Consider the following 19170-nt stretch of genomic DNA (forward strand, 5'->3'; position numbering starts at 1 on the left):
ACCGAACAAGGTACTTCACAAGAGAGGACCCCCCCAACATGACATGACAATTGACAAGAGAGGACACCCAACAGGACATCAGACTTGACAAGAGAGGACACTCATGAAAAACAGGAGGGCACATAACAGAACATGGTAACTGAATAAGACAACTGGCTGGATAGTTGAGTGCTCAGAACAGAACATGGTAACTGGGAAGGACAACTGGCTGGATAGTTGAGTGCTCAGAACAGAACATGGTAACTGAATAAGACAACTGGCTGGATAGTTGAGTGCTCAGAACAGAACATGGTAACTGGATAGGACAACTGGCTGGATAGTTGAGTGCTCAGAACAGAACATGGTAACTGAATAAGACAACTGGCTGGATAGTTGAGTGCTCAGAACAGAACATGGTAACCAGGTAGGACAACTGACTGCATAGTTGAGTGCTCAGAACAGAACATGGTAACTGAATAAGACAACTGGCTGGATAGTTGAGTGCTCAGAACAGAACATGGTAACCGGGTAGGACAACTGGCTGGATAGCTGAGTACTCCAAATAGAACACAGTAACTGGATAAGACAACTGGCTGGACAGCTCAGTGCTCAGAAGAGAAAATGGTAACTGGTTAACAAAACTTGCTGAACAGCTCAGTGCTCAGAAGAGAACATGGCAACTGGAGAAGACAACTGGCTGGACAGCTCAGTGCTCAGAAGAGAACAAGGTAACCGGATAAGAAAACATGCTGGACAGCTCAGTGCTCAGAAGCGAACATGGCAACTCGATAAGACAACTGACTGGATAGCTGAGAGCTCAGAAGAGAAAATGGCAACTGGAGGAGACAACTGACTGGACAGCTCAGTGCTCAGAAGAGAACAATGCAACTGGATAAGAAAACATGCTGGACATCTCAGTGCTCAGAAGAGAACATGGCAACTGGAGAAGACAACTGACTGCTCATAACAGAACAGCCTGCATAGTCACAGTGTTTGTAATAACTTGTGGGTGTGACATGCTAGAATTCATCTGCCTTTTACATTCACTGCAAAACAGATACTTAACATTTTTTTTAGAAATGAATGGAAATTAAATAAACCAAACATTATCTTTGAATAGTGTGATTTATAGAACATAAAAATTCACACAGGCATTGAGAGAGAACAGAAAAGTTTACATAAAAGGCTGCAACTTGCATTAGAATGAAATCTTCTCTTCATTCTGTACATAAACTGAATTCCACTGATTCCTCACCATTGGCTGTAAATCCCAGGTTACCTTGCGCATATTGGCTTGCTCTCTGAACTCGACTGATAAAGGAGCTGAAACTCTGTCTCTTTTAGTCTAGGTCATATCTGGCATGGGCTAAAATGGTTACGCTTGATAAACCATCATTATCAAAAACGCCTCCTTTTGCTACCATCAAAATGAATAATTATCTGACAGCACAGAACACTGATTCATTAGACCGATTTTTCCCCAACTTACATTATCACATACATTTGTACAAGACAAGATATACAGGTACATGCACTGGCACCAAAGAAAAATTGTTGATTACATTTTATATGCATTTTACTGGGATTTATCACACGCCCTCAAGTTAACAATGTGATTTAACTCAAGACGTTGCACAAGCATGCAAACATGTTTTTACAAGCAGCCAAAAAAAAGTGACTTTATTTTTCAGGATTCAGGTGTATGGGCAGGGAGATGATTTTGAAAGTAAAGAGCTACTTACACATGCATGACCTTGTGTGCAGTGAAATATCATTTTTCCTCTCAAACAGCTTCTTTTAAGTGTCAAGACAAACATGTAACACTCATTCAGAGGTTGCTGAACTCAAAATCTCAAAAGTAGCTTGGAGGTGTAATTCAATTAAGCCTTTTCTGGTCTTTATTCAACTTCGTCTTTCAAGCTCCATTATGTGGTATATACTACAGTACCCATCCATCACTTTCAGCATGACAGCTACTGTCAACAGCCTGGGTGTTAAGTTACTTCTATAAGTGTACATGTCTCAATGCTCTTACCTGAGGTTTTTCACAGTTAAAAGCCCAGGACTATGCTCTGTCCATTGGTGTAACACAAACACAGTCACATTCAGTCTTTAACATATGATCTTATTTTATCACATTAACTGCCTACACAGTTTAGATAAATTTCTGATGATCACTGTAGCGCGACACTCTGGGTAGCTGTATAAAATGTACAATCTTTAAATCCTATCAGACACTGCTCTCAATCAGGTGTGGCTATTAGACCCTGAGATCCCCCAGAATTCTCTAGCATAAGTTGCAATTAAAAAAGAGTCAATCTCTCAGAGTCCCAAGGAAATGCGTGCTAATCTTGACCTACTTTAAACTTTAGTTGTGGACCTGAATACAAAAGAATAATGTTTAAGATTTTTTATCAAAATGAACTCTTCAAGCTTTCATACATGAAGAGGTTATAAAGTGTGAATATCAAATGTGGCAAACACCTAAGGTAAACTATAATAGAGCAAACTGAGAAAACAAATTCTGCTTTCATTTTTTTTTATCATTTTCTCACTGGACTGTCTACGAGGGTCTGTATTATTTCATTCTCACTATACATAAATACTAAGTACACCCACTTTGTTGAGATACAAGTACCACTTTATATCTGATCAATCTTTGCAAGATTAAAAGGTCAACAATAGGTCAATAAGTGTCATACCTGACTTCACACCAAATGGAACAGGCCCCTGGCAGGCAATAGGCCTAAACGTGAGCTAATTGCTCAATGTACCAAATTTCAAGAATTTTTGTTTTTATGGAGATTCAAACCAGAAGATTTCAGGGACAAATTCTCCACATTACCATGGGGTCTGCTCTTTCACTTTAAACTTCATGCAACCACATTCTGTTTATAAGCCAACATCCATAACTCCTATTTCAAAGATTAAAATCTAGTTCACATTTACCTTCCAGTACATGTAATGTGTTATATTGTAACTGTTGGAAATGCCATTTTTATGCCACCTAAAGAAAGAAATGCGGTAAGCGGTAAGAGAGGCAACATCAAGATGTTTATCTTGAAGCAACATGTCCAGGTCATAAATGTGTAACTGGGCGACCCTGTTTGGGACTACACCCTCTGTTTGTGCCAATACTGTGAAGTACTTCATTTTCACACCGTACTAATTTCTGCAGATTTCCCAGTCAATTATTTATGGCGAAAAATAAATCCAGCGAAAAAAATTCCAATATCGAATCGTATACATGTACTACAGGTAGCAGTATTAATGAAGTGAAACCGGACTGACAGAAGTTGCAATAAGAGAGCCCAGCGGGCCAGCTAAATTTTAACAGCAGGGAAGGGAAATTATGGTTTAAATATATACAAACTCTAGTGGTAGGGCTTGGTGGGTATAAAACAAAGTGGGAGTTCATTCATCTTCATTCGTGATCAATCTTCGCTATGCCCGTAAAATGAATGAAAAGTAGATATCAACACTTGCTGGTCTCCAATGAATATCGCTTTGATACACACAATCCGATTGGCTGTGTCTCTCCTGTGGACCAATGAGTGAGCTTCTAAAAAATTGTGAACTGTGTACAATGTAATGGCCGCTATGGCAATGTTATCCATTTCTGATCAGAAACTGAGGATAATTTAAATCAAATACAATCCAAACCTTCTCGTGTTGCTTGATAAAGAATGAATGATAATGATGATTTCATATGTTTTGCACAGAACTGCTCAAAAAGTGACATATCACTTTGCCAGTTGATTGTACTCATCAAGGGTGCGATAACAAGTTACACCTCTTTGAATACTGCTCACGGTAAGTACGAAAGTAAACTTCTTAAATAGTGATAATCCATACCCCATTGCTTCAATCTCTCATCCAGATTACGAGGATCAGCAACACCGCAGGAAACAAAGGAGGATGAAAGCCACCACTGATAATCCCTGTTTGATGTGCTTGCGTAATTTCGGCCATATTATAACAACGACAATTTAAGTTTCCTTGATTAAATACGTGTAAATTAATTCCCGCTAACATATTTTTGGAGTAAATCCAAGAAAACAAATTCCAGAGAATAATAAGTACTTTACAGTATTTATTTATTTTTTTATCTGATTGGTGTTTTACTCAGAATATTTCAACTACATGTACATGATAGCCACCAGCACTACAGTGGTAGGAATACGGGCAGAGCGCAGACCCACAGGTTGCTGGCAGACATTCCTGCATACAAACGCTACAATAAGCCAGTATATCATACCCCTCTACCATGTCCACATTACAAAGGCATGGAACAATTACCACAATGAATCTCCAAAACAACTGAGCCAGCACAAGCTGTCTCAAATCACCCTGATTGTAGCACCAATGGGGATGCAGTAAATGCGTGGCAACAAGACCCTGATGCCTTTTAACTGAGGTTGAATATTTTTTTCACAGCTTTTGTCGTCACATTTAATACAGTATGACAATCACAGTATAAACTGTTAAAGTGTGACATTGTACATGTTAAGCTACAATCAGTTTTTTTTACCTAGGAATGGCTTGAGACCCTGTTTCCCATCAGCTGACTTCCCATTGTGACTTGGAAACCCTATTGGGGTTTGAACCCATGACGTTTGAGACAAATGTCTGCTCCTCTACAAACCAAATTCTACAAGGCAAATTCTTGCTGGCCCACAATTGCAGAACAAAACAATGAAATTCTTCATACCTGAGGAACTCTGACCTCGGCCACAGATGCCAGAGCAAACATGTTCCACAGAAGTCCAGAGGTAACGTCAGGGGGGATAACTGGCTCCTTTAGGGGATCCTCTGGACTACAGGCTATGTACTCTGGAATAATTATCTCCCCTGAGTGACCTCTTCCCCAGTCAGCAGGTGTTTTGGTTAACAGGTCCAGTCTCTGATAATAATTTCATACAAAATTAGTCACAAACCACAAAATGCCCTCAGAATCACCTTTTTTTCAGATGGGTGCATGGGTTCAGAAACATTACATACATACATCTGTCTATATGTACAAAATGTGGGTTATACCAAAAACCTTAATATTGACAGCATACGCAGATAGGCCAAGAAATAGTAAGCCCAATATCAGCGTACTTTGATTTGGTGCAGCGTCATGTTAGGTGTGTTTCATATAGCATTACAGTCATGCAGCACTATACATATGATTGCACTGGAATCAGCTTGCTAGATGAAGAGACTGTTGTGATAAAACAAAAATAAAAATGATGTCACAGTGTAAACCAGGCAAAAAAACAAAGAACAACAAACAACAAATAAATAGTATGATACCTGAAATCTATGCTAAATACTACCCATGATATGATTACGTTTAAATTTTCATGAATTATTTCATCCTGATCAAATGCAACAAGCCTTATGAAAGTATCACTGCAACAAAACATGTATATGTCCTCTACTGTTATGATTGTCAGATTTTGAAATAAAATGTAAGTGTATTACTACACCATGGGTAAGCCAATGTCTGGTATAAAATTGTTAAGAAAAGAATACAAAAATGGTCTAAACATCTGCACAAAATCTGAAACAGATCTCCAACTCATGGTCAAGTCACATACCAATTTTCATTTCAGTATGATGAAACATTTTGAAAAAAAGAAGTCTGGAAAGTTCCAAAGAAAATAGAAAAGGGACATTATTTTATTGAAGGTAGCCAAAAAGACCTCAAACCCAAAATCGATTTTGTAACTTGCCAAGGTGAAGCCATGTACAAAGTTTCATTCCAAATGATGAACTACTGTGAAAAAATGGCCATGAAATTTCATGTTTGACCAACACAGTGACAAACAGAGTGTAAACTATTAGTTCTCCTCTAACTCTCACATTAGGCCGAATTATTAACAAAACAGTAACCTCTGTAGCCCAGTCAATTAGTGGCTTTACACCCCTGGATCAATGAGACCAAAACCACACAAGCTGTGAGAGTGGTGGGTGGTTTAAAAACGTTTCACCTTTTCAAACCTTGTGAAACCTAACCACTTCTCTGTAAATATTTTTGTGAATGTTGTACAATGGTGGTCAGTTTCATCAGTGGAAGATTTCATATATAGGTTCTATGTATGTTCCATAAGTGTGATTATCCTAGGGCCCTTACTGGCAGACGTTTAAAGCCCTTTACAGAATCATGAATTAGGGACACCAACTGAACAAAGACATAAGTGTGATTATCCTCTGGCCCTTACTGGCAGACGTTTAAAGTCCTTTACAGAATCACGAATCAGGGACACCAACTGAACAAAGACATAAGTGTGATTATCCTAGGGCCCTTACTGGCAGACCTTTAAAGTCCTTTACAGAATCATGAATCAGGGACACCAACTGAACGAAGGCATAAGTGTGATTACCCGTCTGAATGAGCCTGGAGAAAGGCCAAACTTGATCAACACCCCTAGGGATATAGCGGTGATAGGGAGACAAGAGATAAACCACCCAACAGCCTCCAGGGAAGGGGGATAACTGTAGTCTCCATAGCTCAGGGGGTCGTGTCCCCACCAGGTCAAGAAGAGTATCACCTGTATAAAATATACAGGATACATTACAAGGAATGGTACATAACACCTGGTGAGAAAATTTAATGCTAAACTTTACATACTACTCTAATTCCTCAACCTTTTCAGTGCAATTTATGCACCTTTTGAAGTTGATCTTGGAAACAAAACTACATTGGTTGGATTGGCCAATTTCAGGGCTTCACAAAATGTGTAATTTTATCAGTCTACACAGAATAATGCCTCAGAATATGCTTGAATAAACATCTTGCAAACATGCGAAAAGGTTGAAGAATTACAGTATTTATGTTACCTCACCAACAGAGTGTATGAATGACACTGTAAATTTATACAAAATGGAAAAGACAAAACTTTGTCCTCCAGTTTACAGGATGTAAAGAACAAATTTCACTTATACCCAGAATACTCAGTACATTTTAATTCCTGGAATATTTTTGCCCTCACGTAAAACTGAGCTTTTGATTCTCTTTACTCCAATCTAAGATTTAACAATAGCCCTGATGGTAAAATAGTTATTAAGATGTTAAATAACCACGTGATTTCATCATAAACTTAAGTCCTGCTTTCTTTGAAACTATGCCTGAAACAATTTGGGAAAATGAACTTCCTGTGTTCATTTCTTAATCAGATATATTTACTTCAGTAACTGCTGTATTTTCAGAGTTATTTTTACTAACCAGACAGGCTGCGGGTGTGACGCCGCTCCACATGACCCTCCACCATAGGTTATCTTGCCTGCGGCACATCTGGGTGACACAGCTGAGGAACCTTGGACCCCCATACACCCACATCACAGTGACACACTCACACAGGCACAGGAAAAACAGGCCCCATTTGCACACAAACTCGTTCAGCAGGCGTGCCACGTACATACCTGCCTGTAACAGGTACAGTGTTAGGGGACATTTGTCAACTCATGTAATACTCATTTTATTTATTGTTTATCCTGGTGGTGTTTTACGACATACTCAAACACTAGGCAGATGTAGTTCTAGGTCTGACCTTTTATGCTAATGATTCCTTCTGATGAAACTTTCTTTCTATCTCTGCCTTTGAAAGACTTGTTGATATATTTACCAAATACATGTTTAACCTGGAAATCAGTGATAGGTGTTGTATTAGTTAATGGCACACAAAATAAATGAAAATCTGTACAGTTTAGCATAAACCCTGATAGCAACTGCATTTCAGTCAATTCACCTGAGTGGTAAGAGCCATAGCTGGCAAACAGAGGAGAATACATGTCAATCCTGTTAGAGTTATGTGCCCTTGTCTGGAGCAGCCCTCTTGACCAGCAATGAGCTCTTTGGCAGAGGTGATGATATTATGGACGAGAAAACACTGACGACTGAGGCCCACTATACACAGTAGGAGGAAAAATAGCCCTGCCCACACAGTGCCACCAGGACCACCGCCCAAAACTTCTAACACAAGGAGGAAACTGACATCCGTATCTGAAACATAGCAGAGATACATACATACTTTCATACATTCGCACATACATACATACATACATACATACACACATACATACATACATACACATGTACATAGCAGACAACTACAGTACATATACATACACTTTAATGGCAGTCAGGAACTGTGGGGGAAACATATATTTATTTATTCATTTACTTGGTGTTTTACACTGTACTGAAGAACATTTTATTTATTTTTTAGGGAGGAAACCTGGTAGAGCCCTTAGGAAGCGCACAGCCATCCCTGGGTTTATGACCGGAAAGGGAGCCAGCACTTGCACCACGAGACAGTAATCGCATTGCTGAAAGGCTGGTCGGTCATTCTGCTGCACTTGCACACTAACCACAAGGCTTGAACTCACACCAATCGCATTGCTGAGAGGCTGGTCTGTCATTCTGCTGCACTTGCACACTAACAACAAGGCTTGAACTCACAGCAATGTGTTGGTCAGTCATTCTGCTGCACTTGCACACAAACCACAAGGCTTTAACTCACAGCAATGTGTTGGTCAGTCATTCTGCTGCACTTGCACACAAACCACAAGGCTTGAACTCACAGCAAGGTGCTGTTCGGTCATTCTGCTGCATTTGCACACTAACCACAAGGCTTGAACTCACAGCAATGTGTTGGTCGGTCATTCTGCAGCGCTTGCACACTAACCACAAGACTTGAACTCACAGTAATGTGCTGGCCGGTCATTCTGCTGCACTTGCACACTAAACACAAAGCTTGAACTCACAGCGATTTGCTGGTCGGTCATTCTGCTGCATTTGCACACTAACCACAAGGCTTGAACTCACAGCAATGTGTTGGTCAGTCATTCTGCTACACTTGCACACTAACCACAAGACTTGAACTCACAGTAATGTGCTGGCCGGTCATTCTGCTGCACTTGCACACTAAACACAAGGCTTGAACTCACAGCAATATGCTGGTCGGTCATTCTGCTGCACTTGCACACAAACCACAAGACTTGAACTTACAGCAATGTGTTGGTCGGTCATTCTGCTGCGCTTGCACACTAAGCACAAGGCTTGAACTCACAGCAATATGCTGGTCGGTCATTCTGCTGCACTTGCACACAAACCACAAGGCTTGAACTTACAGCAATGTGTTGGTCGGTCATTCTGCTGCGCTTGCACACTAACCACAAGGCTTGAACTCACAGCAATGCGCTGGTCGGTCATTCTGCTGCACTTGCACATTAACTACAAGACTTGAACTCACAGCAATGTGTTGGTCGGTCATTCTGCTGCACTTGCACACAAACCACAAGGCTTGAACTCACAGCAATGCGCTGTTCGGTCATTCTGCTGCATTTGCACACTAACCACAAAGCTTGAACTCACAGCAATGGGCCCGTCGGTCATTCTGCTTAACTTGCACACTAACCACAAGGCTTGAACTCACAGCAATGTGTTGGTCAGTCATTCTGCTGCACTTGCACACTAACCACAAGGCTTGAACTCACAGCAATGCGTTGGTCGGTCATTCTGCTGCACTTGTACACTAACCACAAGGCTTGAACTCACAGTAATGCGCTGGTCGGTCATTCTGCTGCACTTGCACACTAACCACAAGACTTGAACTCACAGCAATGTGTTGGTCGGTCATTCTGCTGCACTTGCACACAAACCACAAGGCTTGAACTCACAGCAATGCCTTGGTCGGTCATTCTGCTGCACTTGCACACAAACCACAAGGCTTGAACTCACAGCAATGGGCTGTTCGGTCATTCTGCTGTGTTTGCACACTAACCAAAAGACTTGAACTCACAGCAATGTGTTGGTCAGTCATTCTGCTGCACTTGCACACTAGCCACAAGACTTGAACTCACAGCAATGCCTTGGTCGGTCATTCTGCTGCACTTGCACACAAACCACAAGGCTTGAACTCACAGCAAGGTGCTGTTCGGTCATTCTGCTGCATTTGCACACTAACCACAAGGCTTGAACTCACAGCAATGTGTTGGTCAGTCATTCTGCAGCGCTTGCACACTAACCACAAGACTTGAACTCACAGTAATGTGCTGGCCGGTCATTCTGCTGTGCTTGCACACTAAACACAAAGCTTGAACTCACAGCGATTTGCTGGTCGGTCATTCTGCTGCGCTTGCACTCTAACCACAAGGCTTGAACTCACAGCAATGTGTTGGTCAGTCATTCTGCTACACTTGCACACTAACCACAAGACTTGAACTCACAGTAATGTGCTGGCCGGTCATTCTGCTGCACTTGCACACTAACCACAAGGCTTGAACTCACAGCAATGCGCTGGTCGGTCAGTCTGCTGCACTTGCACACTAACCACAAGACTTGAACTCACAGCATGCGTTGGTCGGTCATTCTGCTGCACTTGCACACTAACAACAAGGCTTGAACTCACAGCAATGTGCTGGTCGGTCATTCTGCTGCACTTGCACTCTAACCACAAGGCTTGAACTCACAGCAATGCGTTGGTCAATCATTCTGCTGCACTTGCACATTAACCACAAGACTTGAACTTACACAATGCGCTGGTCGGTCATTCTGCTGTGCTTGCACACTAACCACAAGACTTGAACTCGCAGCAATGCGTTGGTCGGTCATTCTGCTGCATTTGCACACTAACCACAAAGCTTGAACTCACAGCAATGCGCTGTTTGGTCATTCTGCTGCACTTGCACACTAACCACAAGACTTGAACTCACAGCATGCGTTGGTCGGTCATTCTGCTGCACTTGCACACTAACCACAAGGCTTGAACTCACAGCAATGTGCTGGTCGGTCATTCTGCTGCACTTGCACACTAACCACAAGGCTTGAACTCACAGCAATGCCTTGGTCAATCATTCTGCTGCACTTGCACACTAACCACAAGACTTGAACTTACACAATGCGCTGGTCGGTCAATCTGCTGTGCTTGCACACTAACCTCAAGACTTGAACTCGCACAATGCGTTGGTCGGTCATTCTGCTGCCCTTGCACACTAACCACAAGGCTTGAACTCACAGCAATGTGCCCGTCGGTCATTCTGCTGCGCTTGCACACTAACCACAAGGCTTGAACTCACAGCAATGCGTTGGTTGGTCATTCTGCTTCACTTGCACACTAAACACAAGGCTACATAGGCCTCTATAGTAAAATAGGTTTGTTGAAAAAAAATGCTTGTCTGAAGGTTAACTTGTTCTATTTGCTTTGAATGTTATGAATTGTCGATACTAAAAACATACATGTACACAATAGCCATAGCCGTTGTAGGAATAACTGAAGCAGTCATTCATCCCTACCTCCACCCCACCCCACCCCTGCTGCCCTAGACTGTATGCATTTTCATAAGGATGTGCAAAAAATAAGATAAAAGTGTTACAAGGTAGTCCCCGACAGTACTTACCATAGGATATCAACTCCTCAGGTGAGGTATTATGTTTATGACTTATTGCTCCAAGTAAAGAGAAAACAAGGAATCCAGTGAACACAGAGCTGAACACGTTCCCCACGGTTATTACTAAGGCATTCCTAAAAAAACAACAGCAACAACAATGATTAATACTGACAAAGTCAAATGAGGATGTGCTGTCAGAATAGGGAACAAATGAACTGTCAGCTCTGGACTATCTGTCTGATGTACAGGTAGGATGAGTGTAGTGGCCAAAGGAAGCATTTGGAAAATCATTTTTTATATTTATGAGGTGGTTAGCTGGTTCAGTCATAATCTACCTTTTATCACGCTTCTCTATAATAAAAAAAAGTAAACGAAAATTCTATTTAGACTGTGTTGATATGTTTCATTTAACTGAAACACATTAACTGAAAGTTGGTATCTTTCCATTTAAAAAGTTTCTTCATATACATTTCCTTTTGTACTTGTACGTTAAATCCCTCTTAGCTTAGACCCTTTGTCTGATACTGAATCCAAATTCCTCTGGCTTAGCTGTATTTTTACCACAGGGAGTTTTTGCATGTAGTATAGAGACTCTGCCGGCAAAACCCTGTTTCACCTGCTTGTATATGCATATCAAACTGACACATACCCAAAGTAATATTGATATTAAAAGGATGTTATTTATTTATTTGATTGGTGTTTTATGCCATAGTAAGAACATTTCACCTACATGATGGGTGAAACATCATCTGAACAAATGAATAAACCAATGCATCACTCACCTGTGACAGTTGCTATGGAAGTCTGACCGGCTACTGAGGGAAATGAGTGCTCCCGTACCAAGGCCTAGCGAGAAAAACACTTGTCTGCTCACATCCCACCACATCTGTCAACAGAGGAGAAACAGATTATAGACAGTTTATCACATATCATGAGATTCAAGAAATGATTGTTGTACTGAGTAAATCTTACCCAAGGATCACATGAGCTAATAACACATTCATAACGGTTAAAATAAATCAATTATCACATTAAGGCTTTATTATAGCCACGGTAGTCAATGATTCTATTCACACATTGTTCATAAACGGAAGGAACACTTGAAGTTTTATTGAACCTTATGGGCGATACCTGCAAAGAAATTTGTAACAGCACTGGTAGGTCGATACTACATGCACACCTGCACAATGCAGATTTACTGCCCTTTTTCCAAATAGATTTGATATCGGCTAAAATTTCTACCACTAGAAGACCCCACTTAGCAACTTGATTAGTTTTGGCTATTGTGGTCAAAGATTAGAGATATTTTTTTTTTTCAGATTTCCCTTAAAATCAGCTGGAACTTCTCATTGTGCATATATGTATCTAAGATACTTCAAGCTGAGACTTGTTATCTTGTTTTGCAGGCCTGCTATATAGCATGTGTGTTGTATTTATAAGCCAGAAGCCTCTGTGGTCTACTGGTTATTGTGGTCTAGCAGCACAATGACCGAGGAGGCTCTCATCAATGGTGTTGCTGTGAGTTCAATTCCAGCTAATGATGGATTCCTCAACATGAGAAATAAATATTTACATGCCAGATCACAGATGACATAGTCAGCAGCTATTTTGAATCTCGACTCACTTCTGGGCAGATCAGGTTGTACCAGTTTGGGGTTAGGTAAAAACGGATGCCCTCTACAGCACCCTCTACAAAACAGCTCCGGATGAGAAGTGAGATGATGAGAATGACAGGTAATGGAATGAGAATGTATAGCACCTGAAAAAGAAACAGAAAACTGCTAAAGAGGCATAACAAATATATGTCATACAGGTACATGTGAAGATGTCATATATACTTATGAGATTGTTCAGATTTCATTGAGCAGATCATATAATTCCCTTATCCATTAGCCTTACCACATCAGTATTGCAAAGTCTAAAATTTGAGATTCTGATCCAACAATGAAAGATTCTGTTTCACAAAAGAGTTCCGTTAGACCTAATTTAATACTTTAAAGTGTTGGTTTTTCCAAATGGGATAAATGGATGGGCAAAGTACTAGTCAGCCTGGCCTCACTATACTGTGAGTGGGTGGGGCACATCTTCCACTCAGCACTGGAAGCATTCCTTCCAAGGAGCAAACTCTCTTCCAAACCCATACTACACTTATCACATTTACATACTTTTTTAAGAGGAGATAACTGCTGTGACCCTTTTCTCAGCTCCAAAGGTTTTGCTGGACTTTATTTCTGTATAATAATGTTTTGGTTATCTTGGAAAGTCACAGCATTCTCAGACTCCTGGCAATTTATTTCTGTCACTTATTTAATAAAAGGTCTTACATTACTTACATGTACATGTTTGTCTGGTGTCTTTCATCAAGAATGCTGGGGAACTCATTTTATGACCTGACTGGGGAATCTGACATAGATAATATTGAGGTAGGGGGGATGTACCTTTGAGGCAGGGGGGATGTACCTCTGAGGCAGGGGGGATGTACCTTTGAGGCAGGGGGGATGTACCTCTGAGGCAGAGGGGATGTACCTCTGAGGCAAGGGGGATGTACCTCTGAGGCAGGGGGGGGTGTACCTCTGAGGCAAGGGGGGTGTACCTCTGAGGCAGGGGGGGATGTACCTCTGAGGCAGGGGGGGATGTACCTCTGAGGCAGGGGGGATGTACCTCTGAGGCAGGGGGGGATGTACCTCTGAGGCAGGGGGGATGTACCTCTGAGGCATCTTTATACACATCTTGTACATGTAGGTACAGTATGAGCCAATTCCCCGATGCCAAAAGTAGACTGTCCAGAAGGGAGAAGACAAGACAATGCTGGACATCTTCCAGTTTGTCACTCCCCTTACTCAGGGACAACACCTGGTCACAGTGTACCTGGGAACTGTGATTACCTTAGGCATGATTCTGGTCCCCTGGGTCAGTAGCAGACAGACTGTGAGCCAGGTAAGGAGAAGACAGGCCAGGAGGAGAGGCTGGACATCCCCGAGTCTGTCAGCCCCCTCACTCAGGGACAACACTTGGTCACTGTTAAAAAGAAGAGAGTTATCATGAAGGTAAGAAACACAAAATAAGTACAGATATATATATTATCATAGTGATGACTGGTCCTGTGGAAAGGCTGTTCAAGATGTTTTCTTACAACATACTGCTTCAACAAAATGACTCATTTTAACTGTTACTTTTGTTGGGGTATGCATATCCTTTTAGTGTTAAAACCAATGGAAAACCTAAAGTCCTGCACAAAGTTTTTATTTCTCTTCTTTGATTATTATAAATCTTTAAACTGATCTAAAAAATTATATAATGAATAATAGCATATTTGTTCAGAAATCATAAAATATCATGTAGGAATGCAAGATTACATTTACAGGTTTTACGTGAACAAATTACCTTGTGAACCATTCAGTGAAGATTTTCTGAATGAAGAAAGACAGAAACGAAAAAAACAAAATCTTGAATGTTGGTTTAACGTTTAATTTGTATGCCATTACATATTGGTGCAACAACGACTTAAACAATCTGTAGATAATGTATGGGAGCTTTTTAAGATGCTCTGTAAACTGTTCCTGTATCTCATGTAGAGAGCACTGACATCCTGACAACTGGGGTGTACCTGAAATGTGATAACTTGATACCTGGTAGGTGTGCAGGAATGACTGATCATGGGGGTCAGTAATTTTGGCTAAAATAGGGTTTTATAGACATTGTGAAACAACTCACTGAAACAAAATTCCACTGTGTGAGGAATGGAGGGTGTAGCGATTTGGGGAATTAGCTTCAAATGGACGTTTGATGACGGGCCCTTCATCCAGTACGGAGGATGATTGTGAATAGTTGACGGGATTTATTGCTGAAATCAAGAAAAGAGAATCTACAGTTCACTGACACTGACACTCAATATTTTAGCTTTTCCTATTGTTAAAATGAAAGCAATTCTATTATAATTCTATATAATTGACAAAATTACAAGTGATGGTCCCCTTGTCCCTTAAAACAGTACTCATGTTAACAACAACTTCAGTAAGTTGATAGCAAAGGGGAAACAATACCTGAGGAATTTATGCCTGTGAGGTCAGGTGAAAACATCAGACCCAGGTAATAGACAATCCAGGTGACGTAAATACTGTGATAGATACTGATCAAAATCGATATCAGCACCATAGCAAAACCCAAGCCTGAAACAGATAAGAGACGGTCAGGTAAGTCTAATGAAATTAATGAACATTCTCACGTTACTGGCCGGCACAGGTAAAATGGTGACCTGAAAGGCATTCTGCTGATTATCAGTTACAATCAATAACTGATGATGGTCAAGCTACCTGTTACCTGGACAAGCCTGCTGGAAGCCTAACATGGTGCTATGGCGTAGTAGGAAACTTTACATCATGTAAATGTACCTATATATGTATGTATATATGAAAGTATATATATATATGTTTATGTGTAGAGGAAACTCGGAGTAAAAACTGCCTTACATGATATACATAACAAACTTCCTTTAAGCCATAGACAAACCAACAAGAACTGGAGTTGAACATGTGACCTCACCTGCAACTCACCATCTTAAAGTATCAGAGTCCAGATTTATTATTTATTCATAATTAGTACCCCTGTGTATACTGTTAAATTGAGTGTGAAAAAAGTATTTTAAAAAGGTACATTAATTTGATGGCTCTTAAAATTACTAGATAAATAGGCTGGTTTTGTGCATTTTTTCGACCAACACTTGGTAGTCTCCCTCGAATTACATTATACAAGTCCAACCTTTGCGAGCTGTCAGAGCTTCACCATTTAGTTCAGCGTTAAAAAAGCTACCAACATGCATATCGCATACATATATCTCCACGAAATGGTTTGCTGTTCTGCATACGATTGTAAAAACATGTGGTCTAAGAACCCTGGAGTTAGTTTTTTTTTATTTGGCCCTCAGGAAGCATGGATTTACTGCACAAGACAGTAGGATTTTGTACCCACCAAAAACAGATGTGTCTGTTGTCGTCATTTTACAGCTGAAAACGACGAGAGGAATGCAGGTGATATAATATAAACAATAATGTAAACAATAATATAAACAATATATCTATTGTTTTTGGTGGATTTAAAGTAATTATTACGTTTCTCAAAAGCCCACCTGGTACTATACTGATTAAACAGGTTATAATCTTAACAATCAGGGTGTGTAGGTAAATCTGGACACTAATCCTTTAAATGAGGCAAGTGAAATAGATGTTACCAGTATTACTCATAATTTTACTTATTTGCAATTTTTAATTTACAATTTGCAATTTTAATTAATTCCTCATTCCGAATCTTAATCCTTTAAATGAGCCAAATGATATAGATATTACCAGTATTGGTCATAATTTTACTTGTGTGTAAACTGCTTATTAAGGTAACTGTTGTTAACATATTTTGTCAAGTTAATGATATCCCTCTCTGTGCATGCGGGATGGGCTATGCAACAAATTTAAGAATAACTGGGTCAGAAGATCAAAAGAAATGAATCTAAACTAGATCATGTCATTAAGATACAATGTACATGTAATTATCACTTGTCAAATTTGCAATTTTAATTAATTCCTTACTAAGGCACATACATTAGTATTCACCAAACTAGCACAATTACCTACACTACTCCTCAGCGGTATGCACAGTTTGATAATGAAGGGGCCAAAAGATGGAAAAATACAAACCTGGACTTTACTGAAAGGGTTAACCAAACAAATGTGAAAAAAAAAAATACCTGAAAAAAGTGGAACAATGGTCCAAGATTTGATTGGTCCATGGCCAGAGAATTGACCAATGACTGTCTCAAGATAGACCATGGGGACACCACATAGGAATACAACCATGGAGTACGCCAGGCAAAATGTCGCTGTGAATAGAAGAAAACGTGTCTGTCAAAAATGCGCATGACCATGAAATTTTGACACAAACAAAACTGTCATGTACAAACCTGTCAAAGACGTGAAAAGGGCAAAGATTCGAAGAGGACCATTCCAGTTTAAAATATAAACATTCATGTGAACAATAAAGGAGAACACAATACAACATGATATTTAATACTGAAAAATTAAGTACTTTGAAGGACATATCCTAAAGTAAAACTCTTGAAAACCTTTCAACAAAATTCTAATACATTTAAGGACTTCAAGGGCCAATGGTACCAGTGGGAACCTGGTCAAAGAAAACTATATTTCTAGGCTTCAACAACATGGATCTGTTCTTTCCTGAAAGCTTTACATGCCTTCAACCCTTACAAATTAATAATGCTGTGATTTCATGCAGATGTCAAAATAAAAACAACGATGGACTAATTTTGTGTTCCATAAGGCAGTTTATTATACACCTGACATTAGAACACTCATCATTATAGAAAACTAAATACCCAGTAATCAGCACAAATCATCCGCACATTAAAGTACAGAATCACAAATTCAGGCAGTAAAACTTTGCAACCTAATTAGACTGCTTCAACTGGAAGATGCTTTGGTAAACATCCACATATTGTACTGTTTCTATTTTGTACATTTTTCAAAAGTTTGACATTAAGCAATGGAAATAAAATTTTTTTTTTTCAAATGTTTTGTTAATGAACTTCAGTTTACGAAGAAATTACCTTAATTATCTTTTTCTGTGTTCAAAAAAAAAAAACCAAAAACGAACATGAAAGCATACACATGTATACCTATACATCTGCGTCGTCGATGCTGAACAACACTGGAATACTTAACCAAAAAAAAAAACCAGTAAGAGCTACAATTAACAGTTCCTCAATGGAAACATAAAATCTTGTCATAAAACTTTGCTTTATTCTTCATTAGTTTCATTGACAGATAATGAAACAATAAATGTGTTAATCATATGAGCTAGAGGTCCATAAAAACACTCAGATTGAGAGCCATGCTACAGTCACAATCTTCCACATGAGTTATATTTCTAACTAGACCAGACTAACCATCCAGTCCAAGGCACAACTGTGGGTCATTCAATGGTGATGTATATTCCAGCATTAAAACTGTGCCCTCCTGTTTAACTGATGAAGGCTGTTCATGATAGACTCTGGGGTAAGGAAACGGTAGCTGTAGAACTCTGAGGTGTGGCTTAGTTATACAGAAGGGTTTTGATTTCCTCCTATAAATGGCAGGCCCTAGGGGCAGAATTGATCTATAACGACCAGTGCTTGTGTTTACCCTCAGATACCTTGTCTTCGGCAACTACCCATAGAGCCGTGGCACCATTTCCTGGCATGGCACTTCATTATCAGCAAGGCTACTGAGGGTCAATGACTTGTTTACAATGAGAAAGCAAAGCCACAGATTGAAATACTTATAACACAGTGATTTGCTAATTGATTTCATTTTAACAAATTTTCTGTCATAATTATGGTCTGGCTTCTGAATTTTGTAGAATATCAGTACATCACCATCAATTACATCTATGGTGAAAACTGGAACACTTGATGGTACCTCTAAATGTATATCCTTTCTTCATATAATTACTTAATTTATATTATTGTGTTATTAATTATTAATTTATTTGTGTGATCACAAAAGAATACTTCTGTATCTTAATTTGCATATGACAACCCAATACACACAATAAGCCATAAATTCTTAAAAGATTAACTGATTATTGCATAAAATTGCAACAAATTGCACAGATTTCAAAAACATCGCATATGTTCCTGTGATACACAAGATTCTTAGTATCACTGATACACAGGATTCTTAGTTTCACTGATATGCATGCAATGCATGAATCAAACTCACAATCAACTGATTTACATTGCACTTCAATGGAGTGTAAAGTGAACAA

The 19170-nt window shown here is 39.7% G+C and overlaps 1 protein-coding gene across 1 annotated transcript in view; it reads right to left on the reverse strand.

Moving 5' to 3' along the window:
* LOC135472612 (uncharacterized) overlaps positions 1-19170 on the reverse strand; it is a 64643-nt gene that overhangs the window by 29879 nt on the left and 15594 nt on the right. The window contains exons 4-14 of the mRNA XM_064752196.1: positions 17096-17227; positions 15402-15527; positions 15073-15202; positions 14244-14376; positions 12983-13117; positions 12141-12244; positions 11368-11492; positions 7716-7969; positions 7193-7393; positions 6351-6518; positions 4691-4882 (exon numbers count right to left, since the gene is read on the reverse strand). Coding sequence (XP_064608266.1) covers positions 4691-4882; positions 6351-6518; positions 7193-7393; positions 7716-7969; positions 11368-11492; positions 12141-12244; positions 12983-13117; positions 14244-14376; positions 15073-15202; positions 15402-15527; positions 17096-17227 — 1700 coding nt within the window. The remainder of the gene's footprint in view (positions 1-4690; positions 4883-6350; positions 6519-7192; positions 7394-7715; positions 7970-11367; positions 11493-12140; positions 12245-12982; positions 13118-14243; positions 14377-15072; positions 15203-15401; positions 15528-17095; positions 17228-19170) is intronic.

This window comes from Liolophura sinensis, chromosome 8 (assembly GCF_032854445.1).
Source record: "Liolophura sinensis isolate JHLJ2023 chromosome 8, CUHK_Ljap_v2, whole genome shotgun sequence".
In the NCBI taxonomy this organism is placed as follows: Eukaryota; Metazoa; Mollusca; class Polyplacophora; order Chitonida; family Chitonidae; genus Liolophura; species Liolophura sinensis.